The sequence below is a fragment of the Bos grunniens genome, chromosome 10, assembly GCF_055505025.1.
Source record: "Bos grunniens cultivar Pamir isolate PY7600 chromosome 10, Bosgru_T2T1.0, whole genome shotgun sequence".
NCBI classification, from domain to species: Eukaryota; Metazoa; Chordata; class Mammalia; order Artiodactyla; family Bovidae; genus Bos; species Bos grunniens.
This window is the reverse complement of record NC_141174.1, coordinates 82411513-82432212: the sequence shown is the minus strand read 5'-3', so window position 1 is coordinate 82432212 and position 20700 is coordinate 82411513. Positions and strand designations below refer to the sequence as shown.

Here is a 20700-nt window from a genome sequence, read left to right as displayed (position 1 = left end):
TATAGGTTTCTCAAGAGGCAGGTCAGGTAGTCTGGTATTCCCATTTCTTTCAGAATTTTCCACAGTTTCTTATGATCCACACAGTCAATGGCTTTGGGATAGTCAATAAAGCAGAAATAGATGTTTTTTCTGGAACTCTGTTCCTTTTTCGACGATCCAGCGGATGTTGGCAATTTGATCTCTGGTTCCTCTGCCTTTTCTAAAACCAGCTTGAACATCTGGAAGTTCACAGTTCACGTATTGCTGAAGCCTGTCTTGGAGAATTTTGAGCATTACTTTACTAGCGTGTGAGATGAGTGCAATTTTGTGGTAGTTTGAGCATTCTTTGGCATTGCCTTTCTTTGGGATTGGAATGAAAACTGACCTTTTCCAGTCCTGTGGCCACTGCTGAGTTTTCCAAATTTGCTGGCATATTGAGTGCAGCACTTTCACGGCATCATCTTTTAGGATTTGAAATAGCTCAACTGGAATTCCATCACCTCCACTAGCTTTGTTCGTAGTGATGCTTTCTAAGGCCCACTTGACTTCACATTCCAGGATGTCCGGCTCTAGGTGAGTGATCACACCATCGTGATTATCTTGGTCGTGAAGATCTTTTTTGTACAGTTCTTCTGTGTATCCTTCCACTTCTTCTTAATACCTTCTGCTTCTGTTAGGTCCATACCATTTCTGTCCTTTATCTAGCCCATCTTTGCATGAAATGTTTCCTTGGTATCTAATTTTCTTGAAGAGATTTCTAGTCTTTCCCATTCTGTTGTTTCCCTCTATTTCTTTGCATTGATCGCTGAGGAAGGCTTTCTTATCTCTCCTTGGAACTCTTTGGAACTTTGCATTCAGATGCTTATATCTTTTCTTTTCTGCTTTGCTTTTTGCTTCTCTTCTTTTCACAGCTATTTGTAAGACCTCCTCAGACAGCCATTTTGCTTTTTTGCATTTCTTTTCCATGGGGATGGTCTTGATCCCTGTCTCCTCTACAGTGTCGCAAACCTCCATCCATAGTTCATCAGGCACTCTGCCTATCAGATCTAGGCCCTTAAATCTATTTCTCACTTCCACTATATAATCATAAGGGATTTCACTTAGGTCATACCTGAATGGTCTAGTGGTTTTCCCCACTTTCTTCAGTTTAAGTCTGAATTTGGCAATAAGGAATTCATGATCTGAGCCACAGTCAGCTCCTGGTCTTGTTTTTGCTGACTGTATAGAGCTTCTCCATCTTTGGCTGCAAAGAATATATATAATCAATCTGATTTCAGTATTGACCATCTGGTGATGTCCATGTGTAGAGTCTTGTCTTGTGTTGTTGGAAGAGGGTGTTTGCTATGACCAGTGCATTCTCTTGGCAAAGCTCTATTAGCCTTTGCCTTGCTTCCTTCCATACTCCAAGGCCAAATTTGCCTGTTACTCCATGTGTTTATTGATTTCCTACTTTGGCATTCCAGTTCCCTATAATGAAAAAGACATCTTTTTGGGGTGTTAGTTTTAAAAGATCTTGTAGGTCTTCATAGGACCATTCAACTTCAGCTTCTTGAGCATTACTGGTTGGGGCATAGGCTTGGATTACCGTGATATTGAATGATTTGCCTTGGAAACGAACAGAGATCATTCTGTCGTTTTTGAAATTGCATGCAAATGCTGCATTTCAGACTCTTTTGTTGACCATGATGGCTATTCCATTTCTTCTAAGGGATTCCTGCCCACAGTAGTAGATATAATGGTCATCTGAGTTAAATTCACCCATTCCAGTCCATTTTAGTTTGCTGATTCCTAGAATGTCAACATTCACTCTGCCATCTCTTGTTTGACCACTTCCAATTTGCCTTGATTCATGGACCTGATATTCCAGGTTCCTATGTAATATTGCTGTTTACAGCATCGGACCTTGCTCCTATCACCAGTCACATCCACAACTGGGTATTGTTTTTGCTTTGGCTCCATCCCTTCATTCTTTCTGGAGTTATTTCTCCACTGATCTCCAGTAGCATATTGGGCAGCTACTGACCTGGGGAGTTCCCCTTTCAGTGTCCTATCCTTTTGCCTTTTCATACTGTTCATGGGGTTCTCACGGCAAGAATGCTGAAGTGGCTTGCCATTCCCTTCTCCAGTGGACCACATTCTGTCAGACCTCTCTTCCATGACCCACCCATCTTGGGTGGCCCCAGAGGGCATGGCTTAGTTTCATTGAATTAGACAAGGCTGTGGTCCTAGTGTGATTAGATTGGCTAGTTTTCTGTGATTATGGTTTCAGTGTGTCTGCCCTCTGATGCCCTCTCGCAACACCTACGGTCTTACTTGGGTTTCTCTTACCTTGGACTCGGGTATCTCTTCACGGCTGCTCCCAGGTCTTACAATAAAGATGCACAGTTCCGAGCGGACAGGGGGCTTAGAGGGAGGGCAGTGCGGCCCAGACAACCTGGCCTCGACACCTCAGCTCCTGTTTCCATGCAACCGAACCTGAGCTTGTGCCCTCAGAGAACAAAAGAGTCAGAAGTAACTAAGCACACACACACACACACACACACACACACACACACACACACACACACACACGTGTCCCCATGAAAAGAAACACTGTACCCTGTTAGCACTCACTTTGCATTTCCTGTTTCTCCCCCCAACTCCCCACCAGGATAACACTCTGTTTCTGGATTTATCTGTTGTGGACATTTCATGTAAATGACATTGTACAGTATGTAGCTTTTTGCACACTACTTTTACTTAGCATAATGTTTTCAAGGTTTATCTATGTTGTAGCTTCTATCAGTACTTCATTTACTTTTACTGTTGAATAATAATCAGTTATACTGATAGATCACATTGTGTTTATCCATTCATTGTTTGATGGATATTGGGTCGTTTTCATGTTTCTACTTTTTGGCTGTTATGAATAATGCTGTGTACATTTGTGTACAAAAATTTTTTGAAGTTTTTTTGTTTGGATCTGAATCAAGATCTACACTATTGGTTTGTATGCATTTTAAGTTTCCTTTAAGCTAAAAGTATCCCCCTATACCTTCCTTTATTCCTTGTAATTTATTTGTTGAAGTAACTGGGTCATTTGTCACCAAGAATTTTCTCTCAGTGGGGATGATGTTGATTGCAACCCCATGGGGTCTATTACCACATTACCCTGTCCTTTTATTTTTTCTTAATTTGTCATTGGATCTAGAGCTTGATTCAGGGTTTTGCTGTTGTTTTGCTGAGACTACCACATAGGTGGTGGTGGTGTATGCTTTCATCAAGAGGCATATCGTGTGTGTTTCCCTGTTGCTGTCAGCCGCCAGAGTTCAACATACTGTGGCCATGAGTCACGTCTGGTTTGTGGCCTCTTTTTGTACGTCAGTTCAGTTCAGTCACTCAGTCGTGTCCGACTCTTTGCAACCCCATGAATCGCAGCACGCCAGGCCTCCCGGTGCATCGCCAACTCCCGGGGTTCACTCAGATTCACATCCATCGAGTCAGTGATGCCATCCAGCCATCTCATCCTCTGTCGTCCCCTTCTTCTCCTGCCCCCAATCCCTCCCAGCATCAGAGTCTTTTCCAGTGAGTCAGCTCTTTGAATGAGGTGGCCAAAGAACTGGAGTTTCAGCTTTAGCATCACTCCTTCCAAAGAACACCCAGGACTGATCTCCTTTAGGATGGACTGGTTGGATCTCCTTGCAGTCCAACGGACTCTCAAGAGTCTTCTCCAGCACCACAGTTCAAAAGCATCAACTCTTCGGCACTCAGCTTTCTTCACAGTCCAACTCTCACATCTCACATTCTCACTGGAAAAACCATAGCCTTGACTAGACAGACCTTTGTTGGCAAAGTAATGTCTCTGCTTTTGAATATGCTGTCTAGGTTGGTCATAACTTTCCTTCCAAGGAGTAAGCGTCTTTTAATTTCGTGGTTGCCATCACCATCTGCAGTGATTTTGGAGCCCCCAAAAATAAAGTCTGACACTGTTTACAATGTTTCCCCATCTATTTCCCATGAAGTGATGGGACCAGATGCCATGGTCTTCGTTTTCTGAATGTTGAGCTTTAAGCCAGCCTTTTCACTCTCCTCTTTCACTTTGATCAAGAGGCTTTTTAGTTCTTCACTTTCTGCCATAAGGGTGGTGTCATCTGCATATCTAAGGTTATTTATATTTCTCCTGGCAATCTTGATTCCAGCTTGTGCTTCTTCCAGCCCAGCGTTTCTCATGATGTACTCTGCATATAAGTTAAATAAACAGGGTGACAATATACAGCCTTGACGTACTCCTTTTCCTATCTGGAACCAGTCTGTTGTTCCATGTCCAGTTCTAACTGTTGCTTCCTGACCTGCATATAGGTTTCTCAAGAGGCAGGTCAGGTGGTCAGGTATTCCCATCTCTTGAAGAATTTTCCACAGTTTCTTGTGATCCACACAGTCAAAGGCTTTGGCATAGTCAATAAAGCTGGAATAGATGTTTTTCTGGAACTCTCTTGCCTTTTTGATTATCCAGCGGATGTTGGCAATTTGATCTCTGCTTCCTCTGCCTTTCCTAAAACCAGCTTGAACATCTGGAACATCTGGAAGTTTTTTTACATAGTATTAGCCAAAGTTGGGTTTTATATTTTTAAAGCATTAAAAAAATGAAAAACAAAGAAAGAATATGTGACCGAAACTGTATGTAGCCTGCCAATCCTAACGTACTGTCTCACCCTTTGCAGAAAAGTTTGCTGACTCCCGGGTCAATGGTGTTTATTTCCCAGAGTGGTTAATTTATTAGGGTTTGCAAAATTGTGATATTATCTCATTATTTAATTATTAGGTGGACTGCCTCCATAAACAGAAACTTACTTGGTGAATTTGATTCCCATCAGAACAATTTGATCAGGAAAAACACTAAATTACATGCCACTTTTTAAAAATAATGGTTTGATTCTGTAATGTTCTCCAAAGTTGACCAATTAGTGCTTTTGTTTGTTGGTATTATAAAGTAATATGCTTAGTCCTTCAGTCATGTCCAACTCTGTGACCCCATGGACTGTTCCCCACCAGGCTTCTCAGTCCATGGGATTCTCCAGGCAAGAATACCAGAGTGGGTACCCATTTCCTTCTCCAAGGGATCTTCCCAACCCAGGGATTGAACCCAGGTCTCCTGGGTTGCAGGCAGATTCTTTACCATCTGAGCCATTGGTACCCAGCATATCTTAGTGTTTCAACTTTTTATGTAATTATAGTGACTGATGCTTAAGTGTCCCATGTTTGGCCAGTCTTGAGTCTTTGGGGATGATCAATCGCTTTGTGTTTTCTGGTGTGACTAGATGTTGCAGATTCATCTCACGTGCCAGTTGCAAACCTGGAATTAACCAGTTTTTTTTTAAATGTTTTGTGTGAAAAAATGGAATTTAGAGGCCACATCTGTGTATGGAAAGTATTTATTGCTACTGAGCTGAGCATTGTCACCAGTCCTTTTCATGTGAAGTGTTATTAGGAAATAACATATTTTTTAAATAAATAAAATACAAATTCATGTTGCACACAAAACAGAGGAGTACATGGCTTTTACTTAATCTTACTGATTTTACATCTGTATTGCTTCCACACTGAGATGAGAATCTTGTTTTTTGTAACTCAGTGAATTTACTCATTTGCTTTATTCCAACACACACACACACAGACACCACCCACCCCCCAACTCTCCAGCCCCGTTCCCAGTCTCAGTATCAATAGCAACTGCAATAAAATGGTTACTAAAACAGTTTAAATTGTGTCCTAAATTCTTGACTAGTTTCTTTTTGTGTGGTTAAAAGGATAACTGGATATTTAGGTTTGTTTCGTTTCTGATTTTAATTTTTAGAGACTTTGAAATTTTATTTTTTTGTTTTTTAACTGTGTAAAATATTTACATGGTCCTAATGTCAAATCTCGGAGAAGGCAATGGCACCCCACTCCAGTACTCTTGCCTGGAGAATCCCATGGGCAGAGGAGCCTGGTGGGCTGCAGTCCATGGGGTCGCTGAGGGTCGGACACGACTGAGCGACTTCACTTTCACTTTTCACTTTCATGCATTGGAGAAGGAAATGGCAACCCACTCCAGTGTTCTTGCCTGGAGAATCCCAGGGACGGGGAAGCCTGGTGGGCTGCTGTCTATGGGGTCACACAGAGTTGGACACGACTGAAGTGACTTATCAGCATCAATGTCAAATCTATGAAGAAGATCTATTCAGTGACATCCAACTTCAGTTCCAGTCTCCTGTAATCATATTTTTTCCTTCTTAGCTGCATTAAAAACTATGTGGATATGTATTAGTATCTCACCTTTCTTAGATAAATATATCTACTTTCTTCAACCTTGCTTTTTCACTTAATTTATCCTAGAGATCACTCCATGGTAGAATATATTCTGTCATTTTACCTATTCACCACTGCATAGTATCCCACCGTGTCCGTGTACCACGGTTTGTTCAGTGTGTCCATTGCTGGTGTCAGGATTGTTTCCATGCTGTTACTGCAGGTAGTGCTGCAGTGATGAGTCTTGCTTGTACCTGTTTTCGTATTTTGGCCGGTCTGTGGAAGGAGTAGATTCAGAGACAGGGGATTGCTGAATCAAAGGGTGCTAGATATTGCAAACCCCCTTCTCTAGTGGCCATGCCATTTTGCATTCCCATCAGCCTGTCTCATTGCCTATAGAGTATGTTGAAAACATTTGGGGTTTTGCCATTATGATAGGTGAGAAGTTGTATCTGAGTGTAGTTTTAATTTGCATCCTTATTATGAATGAGGTTAAGTATCTTTTAAAATGATAAAAGGACCATTTCAGTCTAATTCTACATCTGTGTGAAAACGGCATGTAATTATAGTAGTATAGAAAGTCATATTTTACTTCCACAAATGTATTTACAACTACTTGGTTATTATATACATGCATATATGTGGCTTCACTGTGTGTATTTTGGGGCTCATTCTTATCTTTCTGATACTTATCTTTCTGATACTGTTGGCATCTCTCTTAGATTTTAGAAGTCTTCTCTTTTTCCTCCCCTTGGTTATTTCAATCATAAATATGTCACCAAGAGATTAATAGACCAGTGAATGAAATATGAATTTGTCTATGACAACATTACAGCTTACTAATGCAGGCTTGAGTCAACAAGTCTAAACTCAGTTTATTTTTCATCAGTAAATAATACAGTTGAACAGAAAGATTCTAGAACCTCGTCTACAGACCTTGTAAGACTATCACATGAGTTTTCTGAAACATCTGCTTATTTTGCAACAAGAGCTTTACATGCATCAAGTTCTTTGCAGAAAATAGTTTTGATATTGTAAGACTCATTATTAAGGATTTGTAGTCTTAGGTTATTCTTTTTTGTATATATTTAAGTTGTTAGATTGTCCTGTGGGATTTCATAAATATTGCTTTTGTTAGTAAAGCTGCTGACAGCAAAAGCTTTCAATAAATTATTCATAATGTTTGTTTTCTGTGTTCAAGAATTAATGCATCTTTATGCAGGAATTTTTTTAGCTGAACTTGATAACAATTTGTAGACATATGGTGTACAGTACACTTGAATACAAATTGTAATGCTTGTTTTCAGTACGAGAAAAGTAGTCTATTAGTGATCCTTAGAGCAACATCAACTCTCCAGAACATAGCTGATTACTGAAGAATAATAGAAAAAAGCTTAAAAAAATGTGAAGTAATTAAATGTCAGAGAAATTCCTGTTCTTTAAAGATGTGGGCCACTGGATTTTATCTGTTTTGTTTACTTCCACTTGTGTACTTACTATTCTCTTTGGTTCATTGAGAACTTTAGGCCTTGTTTTACCATCTTGCTCTCCATTCCAAGTTCTGGATAACTTGTGTGTCTACTTTGCTTATTATCTTTTTAATACCATCTTCAGTACTTTCAGTACTTTAACTTCCTCATCTCCAATGACTTCTCTTTTATGCCACTTCAAATATCAGCTTCCATAACTGCATCCTACCCTTGTCACCACTCAGCAGTGCTGAAATACTGAAATTATATAACAGTCTCAGTATAGTCTCCTGTCTTTCCAGGTTTCTCACATTAAACTGGCACCATTTTTGCCCATATCCGGTCACTCCTATTTATTTCCTTTCCTATCTTTAGATTCCATTGACAACCAGTTGCTGATACCTTCAACTCTCCTATTTCATTGTCACTTTCTACTCATGTGCCTAGAAAGAAATCAGTTTTAAATGTCTAAACTTTTTCTTCCCTTTATTCTCCACAAAGTCATGTTCTTTTATTTGAACCTCTTTAAATACAGTTACCAACCTTAACTGGGCTCTCAGTGCAGCTGAGTAATCCAGTTTCCCCTGTCTTTGTGCCCTCTTCCTGACTGAAGCTACTTCAGGTGTTCACCACTACCTGCAGATGCCTTCTTCACATCTCCAGCCTACTCACACCATCAACAGTTGTTCTCTCCTTATGCTTAAGAGACTGTATGAGCAATTAACAATGACTCCTATAACTTTAAAGTCTTTCCTACCCAGAGTATCAATTAAGGTGTTTTATTCCGAGCATTACAGATTTTAACTAACTTGAGCAAAGAAGAAAGTTTATTAGAATGATGTTGGACAGCTTAAAGGATCAATGGAAAAACTAAAGAACCAAAGTGTCTACTATATCATTTAGATAAAAAAGGTTATTTTTCTATAAATTATCATTCTTCTCAGTTATATAATTAATTCTGTTTGAATTTTCTTGAGACCTCATGCCTAAGGATATATATGTCGCATGTTGTACAGTGTCTGATATGCTGTAATTGCCTGGACAATCAACAATCCAGTGGACTGCTTTGCTCTCAATGTTTTAACATTGCAAAAGCATCTAGGAGTAAGGACTTTTTTTTTTTTTGATAAGGACATTTTTGTATATAACAGTACCATTAATCACATCTAAGAGCACATGTATACCTGTGATGGATTCATTTTGATGTTTGGCAAAACTAAAAAATTACGTAAAGTTTAAAAATAAAATAAAATTAAAAAAAAATTAAAATGAATATTATCTAATATACTAAAAAGTTTAAGTCACTATTCCCTATATGCTATTTGTAAACCAGGACTCAGTAAAAGTTCACTCATTGTATTTTTGTCTCTTTAGTCATTTTTCATACCACCCTTAATACTGAATTTGATCCCTCAGTTAAGGTGGTGATCATTATGTTCGTTATGAAAGTACTTTTCGTTCCTTATAGTTAATGAGTAATTTGTGGATGACACTCTGAAATTGTGTGACTATCCTTTTTTCCAGAAACCTTCACCTAGTAGTTTGAGCAATAATCAATAATGAATTAATTATTACTACAATTTTAGATTAAGTTTCTAAAAAATTTTGTTTTTAAATAGGAGTTTCTGAGTAAGTGTTAAAGAGAAGATGTTGATAGTTTAAATTCCATAATTTTTACTATTTGGATATGGTAGACTGGTTGTTTGTATTTTACAGCCAGAAAGAGCTTTGCTTTGATTCCTCACATCTACTGTCACAATTCATAATCTTTTACTCTTTGCAGAAACAGTGCAACTTTTTTTTAAGAAAGAACTTTCTTGTTTGCTAAAAAGAATATTAATGAACAGTAGCATAGTCCATTGCAGTACTGACCAGTAGAAATGCAGTGTAAGCCATGTACATAATTAAAAATTTTAGTGTGCCAATTTCCATGTACCATACCACATTAGAAAACCAAAAAGAAACAAGTGAAATTAATTTTAAGATATTTTATTTCAATATATCCAAAATATTTAAACATGTAATCAGTACAAAGTTATTTTGCGTTCTTTGTGTGTGTGTGTGCACAATAAGTCTTCTAATATTGGTGTGTATTTTATGTATTTAGAATGTCACATTTCACATTCCCAATAGCCGCATGTCACTAAGTGACTACTGGGCAGTGCCAATATCCAACTGGATATTAGTTTAGTGGTTATGATCTTGGTCATAGGAAAGCCAGACTAACTTGATTCAAATTTTGCTTTCTTCATAGGTAGCTTCTAAAAGTGTTAGTCGCTTGTTTCCAGGTGGCTCAGTGATAAAGAATCCACTTGCCAGTGCAGGAGACGGGTTCAATCCCTGGGTTGGGACGATCCCCTGGAGAAGGAAATGGCAACCCACCGCAGTATTCTTGCCTGAGAAACCCTTATGGACAGAGGAGCCCGGTGGGCCACAGTCCATGGGATCGCAAAAGAGTCAAACATGACTGAGCAACTAATTAACAAACAGAATAGGTAGCTTCATGACTTTGGACATTATTCATTCTCTTTGTGGCTCGGTTTTCTCTTTGTAAATGAGAATGATAATTACTAATACTCGTTTTGGAGAATTGAAAGAATACAAACAAAGCATTAGAGTAACGGCTGGTACATAGTAAATATTCAGTAAATGTTAACTATTATTATTGTACCTTTAGACTTGGTCCCGTAATTACCATTTTTTTCATAGAAGTATCATTATATTTTTTAGAAATAGGACTAGATCTTGGATCCCTTGACTTCACTTCTGTATCAGGATGTTTGTTGCCCCCAGTCTCCTTTACCTCCTGTGTGGTGACTTCAGTAAGATGAACTAGATTTTCCAGGACACTTCTGCTTTCTAGTGTTTACTCCTCTAGTTACTATAATTCATTGAAATGAGTGGGGAAATCCAACTCTGCAAATCGCAATGAGTTAATAAAAGACTTATTGTTGTGATTTTTAAAAAACCCACAAAAGATTGACAGCTATAGTAACACTGGGTTGATGTATTTCTCTTTGTAAAATCCTAAAATTCCCTCTATTACAAAAGCCTGTGTAGTTGTAGCAATGAGATAAAATGTTAACATATGGAGTGGAGGTGATCTTGAATATTCATGATAGTTGTATCCAGTTCAGAGTTATTTAGAATGTGTTTTAGATTATCCATTTTTGCATTAGATCAGAGTAACTGTAGATGATTGCACGGGCAGTAGTTAATGAAATTTTACAAAGGACACATCATTTTTAAAAAATGTTGACAATGTACTGTGATAAAACATTTTGCAGTCAGAATACTAGTAAGTTTTTAAATACTAGTCATGGTAGAAAAGTGTGAAACATTTAACAAAGTAGTATAGAATTACAGTGTATTGATAAAACAGTGTCACCATTCACATCTTTGGGTTACACCTCAATGTTAATATTTGCATTATATTATTATCATTGAGCTTATATTTTCTTGTATAATATACAAAAATGGAACTAAAAAATTCTTGTTTCGGAAATTCAGAAGACCTTGCATCAGGTTTTGGGTGAGATATATTACTCTCAGGACAATCTTCTGGCCACAAATAACAAAAGTTGCTTATAAGATGTTTGGAGAAGGCAGTGGCACCCCACTCCAGTGCTCTTGCCTGGAAAATCCCATGGATGGAGGAGCCTGGTAGGGTGCAGTCCATGGGGTCGCCAAGAGTCGGACATGACTGAGCAACTTCACTGTCACTTTTCAGTTTCATTCATTGGAGAAGGAAATGGCAACCCACTCCAGTGTTCTTGCCTGGAGAATCCCAGAGACGGGGGAGCCTGGTGGGCTGCCGTCTATGGGGTCTCACAGTCGGATACGACTGCAGCGACTTATCAGACTTAACAGCATAAGATGTTTAGATAACTATCTAAACATGAAGATTTATATAGTTAATAGAAGTTCTGCTGCTGCTGCTGCTGCTAAGTCGCTTCAGTCGTGTCCAGCTCTGTGTGACCCCATAGATACCAGTCCGTCAGGCTCCCCCGTCCCCGGGATTCTCCAGGCAAAAATACTGAAGTGGGTATAGAAGTTCTACTTAGTGTAAAAATTTTTATATCTTTCTCATCTAGTAGAATGAAAAATTCAGATTTTCCCTTAATTTTCAGCTGAAAAAGTATTGCTAATATTGTTGGCCTGTTAGCTATTATTAATGTACCTTTCCTAAGAATTAGAGGATTTTCAGGTAATTGTTCAAAGCATTGGTGATATTGTTTGCAGGTTATCAGATAGTCTTCTTGCTGATCACATAGAAAGTTATGAAATATTAATGTTCTTTATTTATGACACTTTGAAAAGTGATAATAAAACATTTTACAAAGGACAGATTTGAAATCATCTGAATATCAAATTTTCAACAATGAAGCTGATCTTAAACAGTGGAAATCTGATGTTATGCAAAGCCACTAAGGATCACTAATACTTAATTTCATCTTGGCCCACCCACCCTTCAAACCTGTAGAATTCTGAAAAGTACACAAAACACGAAACAAACCAAGGTACAAAGGGCAAGAAGCATTGACAAACCAGAGGTCATTTTAATCCTCTTCTGTAGTCTAGCCTTCTAGACTAGTGGTTGTGTTGGCTATAAATAGTGTAAATATGGTAGAAGTTATGATGTAGATGACTAGGTTTAGTAATATTATAGTGGGTTGTATAGTAGGATTGCTGTTACTCAGCCTATGTGGGCAACTGATGAGTAGGCTATAATTTCTCATAGTTGGGTTTGGTTTAGTCTTCCTCAGCCTCTAATCATAATTGGTAAAATTGATAGAATAAGGATTAGGTTTAGGTTGATGGATGGAGAACTTTGGTAGAGTACGCATATAGGTGCTAATTTTTGTCATGTAAGCAGGATTAGGCCAGATGACAGGGAGATGCCTTGTGTTACTTCTGGGACTTAGACGTGGAATGGGGCTATTCCTAGTTTTATGGTGAGAGCTATTGTTATAAGTATAGATGCTGTTGGGTTGAATAATTTTATTACGGTCCATTGGCCTGAGAACATTAAATTAATGATAACGGCTATTATTAGTAATATTGAAGCTGTAGATTAGGTTAGGAAATATTTGGTCGATGCCTTGGATAGGCCTTAAAAACAAAGTTAATTGCTGAGAAGAGCACATACAGGGCGGGGTAAAAGACTTTTTCAGAGAGAGTCGTCAGGGAAGGCCTCTGTAGAAGTGACAGTTGGGTTGAAACATGAAGAATGAGAAGGAGCTAGACCTGTGATATGAGTGGTTGTGGAGCAAGTGTTCAGGCAGAGGGAAGAGCAAGTGCAAAGACTTTAGTACGGGAAAGAAAATGGCTTGTTCAGGAAACTAAATTATGTGGCCAGAGTTTACTGAGTTAGAGTGTGATATAAGATTAGGTTGCAGAGAGGCAGGAAGCAGATCCTGTAGACTTTTTGAATGCCTTGGTAATGAATTTGGATTTTATATTAGCTGTAATAGGGAGCTGTTGAAAGATTAGGCAGAGAAGAAAGATGACCAAATTTGAGTTTTAAGATCTCTTCATGTTATTTTATACATAATTATCAAAATGTAATTAAAAATAAAAAATAAAGTCCATATTTTATGCATTACAATTTCTAAAATGCGACTGGTAAACACAGAGTTTGTAAATGTTAGCAGTTTGGGGGAAAATAGTGTAGGCTTTTGGACTATGAATAGTTACTGTTAATTGAGGACCTGTTACCTGCCAAGCAGAACGTCCCTCATAGCTCAGTTAGTTAAAGAATCCGCCTGCAATGCAGGAGACTCCAGTTCGATTCCTGAGGCAGGAAGATCTGCTGGAGAAGGGATAGGCTACCCACTCCAGTATTTTTGGGCTTCCCTTGTGGCTCAGCTGGTAAAGAATCCAGTAAAGAATCTGCCCGCAATGTGGGAGACCTGGGTTCAGTCCCTTGGTTGGGAAGATTCCCCGGAGAAGGGAAAGACTACCCACTCCGGTATTGTGGTCTGGAGAATTCCATAGACTGTATAGTCCATGGGGCCGCAAAGGGTCAGACATGACTGAGCGACTTTCACTTCACTTCACTTACCTGCCAAGCAGTGAGGTGGGTGCTTTTACACATCTTCACAGAAATCTCCTTAAAAGGAAGCCATTATTTTATAGGGGAGAAAATTGTTTTCTAGGGGAATCAGTCCTGAATAATCATTGGAAGGACTGATGCTGAAGCGCCAATACTTTGGCTACCAGATGTGAAAAACTGACTCATTGGAAAAGACCCTGATGCTGGGAAAGATTGTAGGCAGGAGGAGAAGGGGATGACAGAGGAGATGGTTGGATGGCATCACCAACTCGATGGACATGAGTTTGAGCAGGCTCCAGGAGTTGATGACGGACAGGGAATCCTGGTGCACTGCAGTCTATGGGGTTGCAAAGAGTCGGACACAACTGAGCAACTGACCTGGACTGAGGGGAGAAGCAATTATTTTATAAGGGAGAAAGTTTTGAATACAGAAAGAAATTAACTAGCCCCGTCAGAGCTAGGATTTGCTACCATGTCTACCTGACTGCATTTTACTGAAGTTTTTTCCCACTTGGCTGTTTTTGCTAGGGGAAGGAGAAAGGAAGAACATTGAAGACTGAAGAAAAGGAAAGTGCTCTTACTATAATAAATTTTTATTGAATAAATTCACATATTTTTCATTTTGAAGTGTGATTGGAAAGGTAGATGCTATAAATTAGAACCATCAAATTGAATTTCTGTATTAGGACATTATGAACTTGAAAAAGAATTTCTGATCCAGGTTTGATTATAAGTGGACATTTGTTTTTTTAAATGATATATCTGTGCCGTAAAAGTTTTTCAAAACATGTGTTTATGAGTTAAAATCATCCATGTAATATTAACAGCTAGCCTCTTATCTAACTTGAAATTCCCAGGAAAGGAGTTCTGCATGCTTAATAGATTCAGTTTTTGGAGGAGTTAGCTGTACAGGGCAGAGAGGGGACATTGATTGTTGTATAGGAAAACAAGATAGAAAACATTTGTTAATGCTTGAGTGTTGCCTGTTCTTAATAGATAACATTGATGTATTTGGTTGAGCCCTTAGAATGTTGAATTACTTGAACTGACTTTTAAATGTTTTAATTATAAATTGAGAACCAGAAACAAGAGAACCTGAACTCTCAGGAACAAGAGTTCAGGTTCCTGAATGGTGATAGTGAACTCTGAGAGCTCAGGATGGATGAAATATGGGATTAAAGACTGACTAGATGGAATAGGACGATCAAAAGTAATGTTAAAGAGTAAAAGAAATATGAAGTCCATCAACATTAGTGTCTTAGCTTAGAGTGAAGAGATAATTTTCCTAGGATGAGTAACACTGTACAGAGCACTTATATTTGTAGGTGTATAAAAAAGTTTGCTTATCCTTCTGTTCCATATTCCTGCTGCTATCAATAACTTTGAACCTCTTTAGGCAGTAAGACAGCTAGATATCTTTTTATTTCTGCCAGTATTCATATCCTATGTGTCTGTGTGTGTTTTTTTTTACTCTGGGTCCAGTACAATTTAAAAATAATTATTGGCTGCATAATTAAAGTATGCAGTGAGTGTTATGATTTGTTGATATTTGGGGGTAGGGGCATTTCAGCTGAAATGAGTTTCTTGTGGATATTTTCCTTTCATAAGATGGAATTCCATCAAGAAGTGTGAAATATTCTATCAAAAAGTGAGGAATAGTCTATCAAGAAGTGAGAGCTATTCCATTAAGAAGTGAGAAATTTGCAGAGACTTGGGAGCATAGAAGAGATCAGATAGGATCATTAAACCTATTTCAGAATAATTTGTATGGTGACTCTGGTTATAGTAAACTAAAATTAAACAAACAAGTGGATAGGGAATCAGAACCCTGGTGAGAAGTATAGGACGGTTTTTATACAAAGTCAGCTGAGAAGTGGGTGTCTGATAACACTTCTACTGTGACAAAGGAAGAGTGGTTAAATACAGTGGTGATGGATCTTTTGAAAAATAATCCTCTGTCCTCAACAAAGGATTAATCACCACCAACAACAGAAAATTTGTTATTAAAAGGATGACAAGTATGCGTAAGCAATTGTTCATATTTTTTAAAGTAAATAATACAGAAATCCATGAAGTTAAAACCCTTCTCCCTATATGCTCTCCATCAGCAGCTCAATCCCACTACTCTCCCCGAGAGAAAACTCTGTTGACTGTTTAGTGTTTATTCTTCCAGACTTCTTCCTCTATATTTACATTTAAATATATGCACATGCACATATATACTCCTGTGTAGAAGGCAATGGCACCCCACTCCAGTACTCTTGCCTGGAAAATCCCATGGATGGAGAAGCCTGGTAGGCTGCAGTCCATGGGGTCGCTGAGGGTCGGACACGACTGAGCGACTTCACTTTCACTTTTCACTTTCATGCACTGGAGAAGGAAATGGCAACCCACTCCAGCATTCTTGCCTAGAGAATCCCAGGGACGGGGGAGCCTGGTGGGCTGCCGTCTATGGGGTCGCACAGAGTTGGACACAACTGAAGTGACTTAGCAGTAGCAGCACATATATTTTAATATAAGTGGGATCATCCTGTACACATTTTAAAACTTAAATTTTTTTATTTAGCAAATATATGCGTTTTGATAATCATTAAGTCTCAGTATATGAATATACCCTAGACTTTTCATATTGTTCCCTTCTGGGCACACTATATATAGAGAGATGAAAGTAGCTTTATTTCTGCTTAAAGAAATAACGAAACCACAAAAGTAGTAGCACAAAACAAAGCTAAATTTTTAAAAATAATCTTAGGACAAAGAAAACCTTTTAAAATATAACAGGTTTACTTTTAGGTAGTTAAAATGTATTAACTAAAAATCAAAGTAGAAAAAAGAACATTTACAAAACATGGTTATCTATGCCCAAAGATTGCTTTTAGTCACTAGGATGAATAATCCATTAGAAAAATGGACAGAGTGTCTGTATAGTGACTTTATGAAAGAAATACAGCCAGTTAACATAGAAGAAATACCTTATTACCAAAGAATCATCTCAATTTTCTCTTTTACGTTCTGTAGAAAATTTCACTTTTTGAATACTAGAATTTTAAATATTTCTAAATCTCATTATAGGGTTTATAATAAAACTTCTACTAAATATTCATATCATCTAGCAAGGCTGGGTATTTCCAGTAGCAGGGTCTTTTTTCCTAAATGGGTCAAATTTTTATTTCCTAATAAAAAATAGGTTTTATTTATTAGATATGAATATGAATTTATTGGATATTCATAGTAAAATGACTGTATTTTTGTATCATACCTAAAGGAGAAGCCACTTAAAAATAATTTTTGGACATGTTATATCTTCTTACAGAAATAAAGGAGAAAAGTTTTGTTTACCTTTGTTCTTTTTCTTTATTATTTCTATAGGATCCAGCATTCGGACATTCACTCCATTTTACTTTTTGGTGGAACCAGTGGATACACTCTCAGTTAGAGGCTCTTCTGTTATACTAAACTGTTCAGCATATTCTGAGCCATCTCCAAAAATTGAATGGAAAAAAGATGGAACTCTTTTAAACTTAGTGTCAGATGATCGACGCCAGCTTCTCCCAGATGGGTCTTTGTTTATCAGCAGTGTGGTGCATTCCAAACACAATAAACCTGATGAAGGTTATTATCAGTGTGTAGCCACTGTTGAGAGTCTTGGAACTATTGTCAGCAGAACGGCCAAGCTCACAGTAGCAGGTAAGTTTCGTTGAATAATTTATTTGTATTTTCAAGTTTTCATAAAGAGTGAATCTTGATAAAAGTGGTATTATCCTAGAGTTTTCATTAAACTGGTTACAGCAAATACACTCATTTAACAAGTATCAATTGAGCATATAATGTGTATAGGATTATGCTTGGATTTGCTCACTCTGTAGGGAGAAAACTGGAGCACTTTTTCACTTTCTAATGGTTTCAAGGTGTTATCAGAAGTACTGAACCAGCTCTTTTAATCTTTTTAACCTGGAAATGACAAAAGTTGTGTAGGAAAGTTGAGCCACTTTGATTACGAACTTTTATCCTACCCCGCATAACCATTTAGTGTGATTCTGTAAAGCTTGTAGTATAGCCAGAGACTTTGTTCTTTATGCCTTAACCAGGGAAATGATATTTAATTGGATTTTTAAAAATCTGTAGGATGTATATATGTGTGTTTGTGTGTGTATACGTGTGTGTGTATACACATATATAAACACACATATATATACACACATATAAACGTGTGTGTGTGTGTATAGGATTCCCAGGTGACTCAGTGGTAAAGAATCCTCCTGCTAATGCAGGAGATGTAGGTTAGATTCCTGGGTCAGGAAGATCGCCTGGAGTAGGAAGTGGCAACCTACTGCAGTATTCTTGCCTGTAAAATTCCATGGGCAGAAGAACCTGGCATCTACAGTCCTGTAGTCCATGGGGTCGCAGAGAATTAGACATGACTATGGGTGTTCATTGGAAGGACTGATGTTGAAGCTGAAACTCCAATACTTTGGCCACCTGATGCGGAGAGCTGACTCATTTGAAAAGACCCTGATGCTGGGAAAGATTGAGGGCAGGAGGAGGAGGGGACGACAAAGGATGAGATGGCTGGATGGCATCACCAACACAATGGACATGGGTTTGGGTGGACTCTGGGAGTTGGTGATGGACAGGGAGGCCTGACGTGCTGTGGTTCATGGGGTCACAAAGAGTCGGACACGACTGAGCAACTGAACTGAAGCATGCATGCACGCACGCATGTATGCCTATATGTGTGTGTATGAATGAAGAGTAGAAAAGTTGTAAAGAGAAAAAGGTCACTCTCTTTTAGAGCATTCCTATTTGAAGAATGTTGGAAAGTGTAATAGCAATTAAAGATCTAGAAGAGTAAGCTATGTTTCCTAAAGAGTTGTAGTGGACAAACAATCAGATCATTGTTTCTACACTTGAGAATCGGATGAAGTAAGTTCTTGTAAAGGGTCACATTGTACAAAAATTGTTTTATCTTTGGCTTATATTCTCACCTTGGTGAAATGTGAACATGTGAAAAAAGAGTATGTCTGAGACAGTAGTTTCCTATCTTATTCCCATTCCAGAGTCCCCCATCCCCTGCTCACTCCAGGTTGTATTAATATTTGCTCATTCACTCAGTATATGATGGCTCTTTTCTTCTTTGGAGCCAAATACTCAAAGTTGAATTTGAGTGTGATGTATAGCCACTGTAGTTATTTCATAATCACAGATTGAGGATTGGGGGGAAAAAAAAGAATCAGGCCTCTTGACAATTTGCCTTTTCCTTTTTTTCTTCTTTCTTTTAAAAATCTTTTTTTGCCAGGCTCTTTCCAGTTGTTGAAAAATAAGTTAGCATTATGACTGACTGACTCTATAACTCACGTTCTTGAACTGGGCTTTTAATCTTGACTCATTCCTCTCAGCTGTCCCCCACATCCAGTCACCAAATCCACTGAATTCTGCTTCCTAATTTCTCGGTGTTTGATTCACAGGCTCCTTCCTGAGGCTACTCCTGGTCATCCCTCAGCACAGCCTAGTAACTACCTGACATCTTGTTTTTTCCCTTGTCTTACCCATCTCCACTCTGTGGTCAGAGGACTCTTTCTCACCCTTCAGTGACTCTAATGTAAACTGCATCAAGTTAATGGCTGGACTCTTTAACAGGCTTCTTGAGTCCTTTCATGAGCTGGCCTCCACTTCTCCAACTTGATTTCTTAGCACTCTGCCCCCACCATCACCACCCTCCCCTCGTTTAGGCTCTAGCATATTCACTTCCCTTTCATTCTCTGCCTCTGGCCTTTGCTTATGGCTTCCTCACTGCCTATTAATCCTATCCTCTACCTTTTCTTCTCTTTCTTCTCCTCTGGTTCATTCTTCCTTTTAGCTTTCATATCCTTTCAGTTCAGTTCAGTTCAGTCACTCAGTTGTGTCCAACTCTTTGTGACCCCATGAATCACAGCACACCAGGCGTCCCTGTCTATCACCATCTCCCGGAGTTCACTTAAACTCATGTCCATCGAGTCGGTGATGCCATCCAGTCATCTCATCTTCTGTCGTCCCCTTTTCCTCCTGCCTCCAATCCCTCCCAGCATCAGAGTCTTTTCCAATGAGTCAACTCTTTGCATGAGATGGCCAAAGTATTGGAGTTTCAGCTTTAGCATCATTCCTTCCAAAGAAATCCCGGGGTTGATCTCCTTCAGAATGGACTGGTTGGATCTCCTTGCAGTCCAAGGGACTCTCAAGAGTCTTCTCCAACACCACAGTTCAAAAGCATCAATTCTTCGGCACTCAGCTTTCTTCACAGTCCAACTCTCACATCCATACATGACCACTGGAAAAACCATAGCCTTGACTAGACGGACCTTTGTTGTCGAAGTAATGTCTCTGCTTTCAAATATGCTATCTAGGTTGGTCATAACTTTCCTTCCAAAGAGTAAGAGTCTTTTAATTTCATGACTGCAGTCACCATCTGCAGTGATTTTGGAGCCCCCCAAAATAAAGTCTGACACTGTTTCCACTGTTTCCCCATCTATTTCCCATGAAGTGATGGGACCGGATGCCATGATCTTCATTTTCTGAATGTTGAGCTTGAAGCCAACTTGTTCACTCTCCACTTTCACTTTCATCAAGAGGCTTTTGAGTTCCTCTTCACTTCTGCCATAAGGGTGGTGTCATCTGCATATCTGAGGTTATTGATATTTCTCCTGGCAATCTTGATTCCAGCTTGTGCTTCTTCCAGCCCAGCATTTCTCATGATGTACTCTGCATATAAGTTAAATAAGTAGGGTGACAATATACAGCCTTGACGTACTCCTTTTCCTATTTGGAACCAGTCTGTTGTTCCATGTCCAGTTCTAACTGTTGATTCCTGACCTACATACACATTTCTCAAGAGGCAGGTCAGGTGGTCTGGTATTCCCATCTCTAGGAAGCATTTTTGACTCAATATTTAAGTAA

At 38.7% G+C, this 20700-nt stretch overlaps 1 protein-coding gene across 12 annotated transcripts in view; it reads left to right on the top strand.

Annotated features, from left to right (window-relative positions):
- The window catches only part of NEO1 (neogenin 1), a 238134-nt gene that overhangs the window by 56697 nt on the left and 160737 nt on the right, over positions 1 to 20700 (top strand). For all 12 annotated transcript variants that reach the window (XM_086322619.1, XM_086322618.1, XM_086322616.1 and 9 more), the window contains exon 2: positions 17140 to 17457. Coding sequence is in view for 11 of the 12 variants with exons in the window: in XM_086322618.1 (XP_086178744.1) it covers positions 17140 to 17457 (318 nt within the window). In the remaining variant the exon portion in view is untranslated. The remainder of the gene's footprint in view (positions 1 to 17139; positions 17458 to 20700) is intronic.